At 30.6% G+C, this 6,012-nt stretch overlaps 1 protein-coding gene across 1 annotated transcript in view; it reads right to left on the bottom strand.

Moving 5' to 3' along the window:
* Nucleotides 1-263: 263 nt before the first annotated feature.
* The window catches only part of LOC106470467 (cadherin-related tumor suppressor-like), a 35,560-nt gene continuing 29,811 nt past the window's right edge, over nucleotides 264-6,012 (bottom strand). The window contains exons 15-17 of the mRNA XM_022399078.1: nucleotides 4,592-4,827; nucleotides 3,433-3,703; nucleotides 264-2,071 (exon numbers count right to left, since the gene is read on the bottom strand). Of these exons, the coding sequence (XP_022254786.1) occupies nucleotides 408-2,071; nucleotides 3,433-3,703; nucleotides 4,592-4,827 (2,171 nt within the window). The 3' untranslated portion in view covers nucleotides 264-407. The remainder of the gene's footprint in view (nucleotides 2,072-3,432; nucleotides 3,704-4,591; nucleotides 4,828-6,012) is intronic.

Raw genomic sequence — 6,012 nt, 5'->3', positions numbered from 1 at the left:
ATTTTTTTCCTAAATAATGAAATCAATTTAATTTGAACATATGAATTTAATTGTCTGAATTCACTTTCCTATATTGTTCCCAAAACTGATTACGAAAATCATGTTTTTTTACACTATGAGGAATAAAAATCAAGAAAACACATAATGCATTTATTTTAAATCCAGATCAGAAAGATTTATTTAAAATCACTGAATTGTTAAAAATGCATTTTGTTGCACTAAAAAAAACCACTTAGGAGAAAAGCATTTGGTAATGATGCAGATATTTTATGCCATTGTTACATATTTGTTAAGTTTACAAAGATTATCTAATTTATGCTGTTGTGTTCTCAATTTTCTTAAGAAAATAAAGTGGACTATACATATATTTAACACAATAATTTCTTTAATAGTAGTAATAAATTATGTCACACATATTCTTCACCAGGCTTGGAGTGTCCTGAGGCAGTATTGACTGTATCTGGTAATTCAGCTATATCTTTAAAGACACCCACTAAGCTTTGAAAATTTGGACCCCAGTTGAGAAGATAATCCCATCCTAACACAGTATCATGTGCAGGTTTATACGATGAAAGATTTGAGAAGTCATCATCTGAAGCCACTAATGTGCTCAAAGATCCTCTTATTGAATCAAAACCATCATAGGCTTTAGCAGAGTCCTCTTCATTTTCATTGTCTTCTTCGGCAAGTTTTGAGAAAATCATGTTTCCTGGTCCAAAGTCTCTATGAACTTTATCAAAATTATTGTCATATTCAAATTCTGAACATGTAAAAGAGTCATTACCACTCTCATCAGTAGTGGAGTCTGGGGCTTCCAGAAGCTCTGTATTAGTTTCTAAAATTTCTGTTAGTTTATTTTTCTCAGTATTTCCATCACTTGATGAAGATACAGCATCCAGAGTGCTGACCAGACTGGAGTTTCTTGGATGGGCATTAAGCCTGTCTATTTCTTCTGCTGTTAAACATAAGTTAATTCCAGAATTTCTAGCTTTTTTTTTATTTCCCGACTGTGAACGAGAATGCAGACTGATGGTACTGTGACTTAAATTGCTTACGGGACTATTGAGACTTCGTTCCGAGTTATTGACAGGATCTTTAGATCCCACAATTTGGGATGTAGCAAGAAGAGCAGTTTGTAAGGGTTTTCCACTTATATCCTGAAGAGTTAATATGCGTGGAGTTTGATGAGAAAGTTCACTTGAGGGACTAAGTCGTGCAAGTGGGGTATTTAGCATTTTATGAGCAGAACTGTCTCTTGATTGAATAGAATTTGGGCTTTGGTGAAGCACACTACGAGGGCTTTCTCGAATAGGACTAGGTTGGAACTGGTGAGGGCTGTGTCTGTGGTTATGTTTATGATAGTTGGGAATATGTGGATTAGTTTTGTACTTTCTTTGATTCCCATCATGGAATCCTTTATAGTGATATACAATATCTATGTCAGAAGGAGCAATGCTACTGGCATTTTCCAAGTCATAATGTTCTGGAATATCAGAACCATTTATATCATGCACTGCAAACCCACTGGAGGCCTTAGAAGCATCTTGAAGTGATAACTCATCTGTTCTGTGCACAGACATACTCGATGACTTCTGTATTACTTCTCTTTCGATAATGTCTGGCCGTTGGGGCCATTCAGTTGGCACATCTCGATCTTTCATCTTCTTTGGCACTAAGTCCTGTGGTAGGTGACTTCTTGTTACATCATCCCCTTGACCAGTGTCATTATAGCTTGAATCCTGATTACTTCTCTGGTTCTCAATGCCAGCACTGGCTAAAAATGCATTTCCTTGTGGTTTTATGTGATTATGGGGTTTGCCTTGTTGTTGCTTTCTTCTTCGGAAAACAAAAAAACTTATCATGATAACAACTAAAAGGATGACAAAGAACACTATAACAAGAATCACACCAATACTAAGAGGGTCTGTTGAGGCCACATCTATGTCTAGCACTTTTTCACTACAGCTTGCATGTACATTTCCATGGGGAATCATTCTAAAGAATCCTCCAGTCAAGTTCAGTCCTTGAACTTTTTTATTAATGGTCAGTGTATGAATGCATCCTTGAAATCCTATCAATAAACAAATGTAAAACATTTAGGAAATTTTCAAAATATTCCTCACAATTAAACATAGTTGATTAAATTTCCAGAAGAAAGTCATTGATCAAAGTTTATAGTAGTATAAAAAAGGCATTAAAAATAATCATGATAAGACATGTACATCTTTAACACAATATATATGTATTTTGACTCTGCTAGGAATTGATGAAGAAATATTATAATGAAAATGCTCAACAAACTATGTAATGTAACTTGAAACTACAAATGTTTTGTGAAGAGTTTCCATACAAATATACTTTATATTTTCATTCCTTTCTTAGTATGAGTAGAATCAACTGTAAAGAAAATTTCTAATAACCTTGCTCATAAATTAAAGAATACACTTGATTATAAGTTCAAAGTATTAATATTTTGAAGTTTTTTGAGTCATTTTTCACAGATTATTAATTTTACAGAAGTTAATAAAATGTAGTAAAGCTTTTTAAAACACATTTGATATTTTTGAGAGACAATGTAAGTGTTATTTCACAATTTGAACCATATATTACAAAATTTGTTTCTGCTATCTTGCCTTATATACTAACTTAGTGTTGTGACATGTTCTGTTGCTGAGCAGAATCTTTTGGATTATTTAGTGAAAATAATGTCACATACAGTCCACATAACATTAATGAATTCATTTTTTCTTCAATAAATACATTTGCTAGATATCACATTCACTTTGACACAAGTTACAGGTCTAAGTTCACAAACAAAATATTCAGTGACCAATTGTATGCCTAACTTACAAATAAACTTACTTACAGAATTTCCTCACTAACGTATCAAGTACTAAATAGACATGGTAACCCTCATACTAACACTGAACTGGATCAATGATTACTCATTCGTTAACTTATTGATTCACAGCTTTACTTTACTTGTATTTATACCATACTCATCTTCTACTTACAACATAAATTTTCCAGATCATAACATTATGCACTCTAGCAACCACTGAAATTAAAACATTGAAAATAAAGCTTACAACACTAATTTTTTAAACCAATAATTGAACAAGTTATCAAGTATGAAACCTGCAAGCATTACCAGTATGATTAAAGTGTGCTCTCTGAATATTGCAAACATAAATTCATGGTACTTAAGAAGGTGCAAGACAAAAAAAAAGTTGGCAAATAACATTCAAAAATCCAATAAAACTCTAGTCCTTTTGACAAGTGAAACTATAAAAAGTATTAGAGTTTTATCAGGTCTTTTAATGTTGATTACTCAGTTATAAATTTCTTGAAGTTCTTTAAAACATGTAAATTACATACAATATGATACTAAAATATAAAAAAAAGAAAGAGAGAGAGAGAGAGAGAAATTACCAGGAACTCGACTATCTTTTCCATCTATTATTTCATTCAAGTGCCCACCAATAGTCATAACAGTCAAAAATGGATCAAGAAAATCATGAACTTTGTGGTCTGGATCAGTTGATTGCCATTCCTGATCTAAAGTGATGTTGACTGAGCCAGCATTTAGTGTGAGAGTTAGAGAGTGCCACAATCCATCTGCAACCTTTATACTTTCAAATGCTAACGTCACAGGTTTTTCAGACTTCTGATGGGAACTGTATATCAAAACTTTGTTTCTTAACTGAAAATTGAAAAGGAGAATAAATCATATTCCACTTATACTGCAGTAAAAAAAGGAGATTTGCCACATCTAACTCAATACAAAAAGCATAATTCAGTAATTTCAAACACTGCAGTGTGCATTAACTACAGATTACAAATTAATATTTTGCCATATTTTAGGAATAAGTACTTTTAAGGATAGACCTTGATTTGTTTTACTTTTCTATAGTTACTATAATTAAAAAACAATTAAGTTGTTTGTGTTTTTAAAAAACATTTTCATTATTATTTTAAGTTGAAAATCAAACATAGTTTTCATTTAGAGACTTTGCAAAATCAGGTCACTGGAATATAGTATAACTTAAAATATTCAAGGTACATTGTTTCTTAGTAAGGTGGTCTAATTATTTAACAAATTTCAAAAATTCACAATAACAATATAGTGAGCTGAAAATGTTCACCTTAACATTTTTTATAAGTTTTTTAAAGCTTAACAACAGATACTTCTTAAATTACAACAGTAAGAAATATAAAAATGCTTAAATTACTAAAGTAATGAAGTAGTTATAGGGTTGACTGCTTAGGCCTTGAGCCCTTGGTGGTTTAGTTAGAATAGTAGTGTGAGCATCCTTCTGGGTTTAAGCTCTGTTAAGGATAGATTGTTTTTAACCTAATTCAGATTATTACAGTACTCGTGATAGAAAGTATCAATTATATCAAATAACATTTCGAACATTTCACTTTATATTTCAGTTTTGGATTTATGCTTTGAAAATACACATACCTCAGCCTTATAAACCCAATTTGTTCAGTATGAGTCTGTTTTTTTTTATCTGTTAAAATAAGTTTGTTTAATATCTTACGATGAAATTTAAAGTTATAAAATGAAAAGTAAATTTAATCTTACCCGCAAAATAGTATGTTCATTTTCTGTAGAAGCATATATGAGAAGCCCATCTGGTGAACTACTACGAAATGTAACAGAAAGAGACTTGGTGACAGAAAGCTCAGTTCTAGAGACTGAACGCTTCCATTTCTGCCCAGAATAATAAGAGTAGCTCCTGAGTAAAAATCGTCGCAATTCTTCTTGAGGAACTAATTCTATAAAAGCTTCTTGGTCACCCAAAGATATTGGCTCAAATGCTATAAGAAATAATTGGGAAAATTATATACTAATAATAAACAATTAAAATTTTATCTATAGTAGTTATCTGGCTTATTATTATATGTTTTTTTTTTTTATCTAAGCTATCTATAGTTTTGAAAAATGAACAGCATTACCTAGTTAATTTCACAGATGTTATGACAACAACACAGTAATTATTGAGTAAGGAAGCACATTATGCTAATACAGTAATAGGTTGGCAAACAATGGTATAGGCATAAGGAAGAGTTTTATTGATGGTGTAACATACTACATATTTCAACAGAACATTGGACAGAACATAGAAAGGTGAATGATGAAATAAAAGATTTGACATATAATTCACAGGTGTTGTAAAAATATGACAAAATTAAATGACCAACTGTGCAAAACAATGTTTATCACCTTATAATAAAAAAGGAAAAATTTACTTTACATACATAGTAACAATACCTTGCAAGAAATAAAAAACTAATCAAAAATAAAAGTTTAATTAAATAAAGGTTACAATGACATCCCAAACACGTTATAACATAGAAACCTGAAAAACTGTGGTGATAACCTATAGGTAATGTCGACTATAGTAACATTAGTAAAAATAAAAATTAAGAGTTCTTGCAGATATTCAAATGTAAAAGTAAATGTAACATGAAGGTTTAATCACCTTACAGAGATAAAAGCTTTATCTCTTATTTAAATATGATTTAGTGCTTGCCTACAAACAAACAACAAAAATCTTTCTCTCTTAGTTAAGTATAATTTAGTGCTTGCCTAAAAAAAAACAACAAAATATCTTTATCTCTTAGTTAATATGATTTAGTTCTTGCCTCAAGAAAACCAAACTTTATCTCTTAGTTAAATATGATTTAGTGCTTGCCTAAAAACAAACAACAAAAAAATCTTTATCTCTTAGTTAAGTATAATTTAGTGCTTGCCTAAAAAAAACCAAATTTTATCTCTTAGTTAAATATGATTTAGTGCTTGCCTCAAAAAACCAAACTTTATCTCTTAGTTAAATATGATTTAGTGCTTGCCTAAAAAAAACAACAAAAAAATCTTTATCTCTTAGTTAAGTATGATTTAGTGCTTGCCTAAAAAAACAAAACAAAAAATCTTTATCTCTTAGTTAAGTATGATTTAGTGCTTGCCTAAAAAAACAACAAAAAAATCTTTATCTCTTAGTT

The sequence above is a fragment of the Limulus polyphemus genome, unplaced genomic scaffold, assembly GCF_000517525.1.
Source record: "Limulus polyphemus unplaced genomic scaffold, Limulus_polyphemus-2.1.2 Scaffold4023, whole genome shotgun sequence".
Lineage (NCBI taxonomy): Eukaryota > Metazoa > Arthropoda > Merostomata > Xiphosura > Limulidae > Limulus > Limulus polyphemus.
Note: the sequence above shows the minus strand (reverse complement) of the source record. Positions and strands in the feature narration are given on the sequence as shown.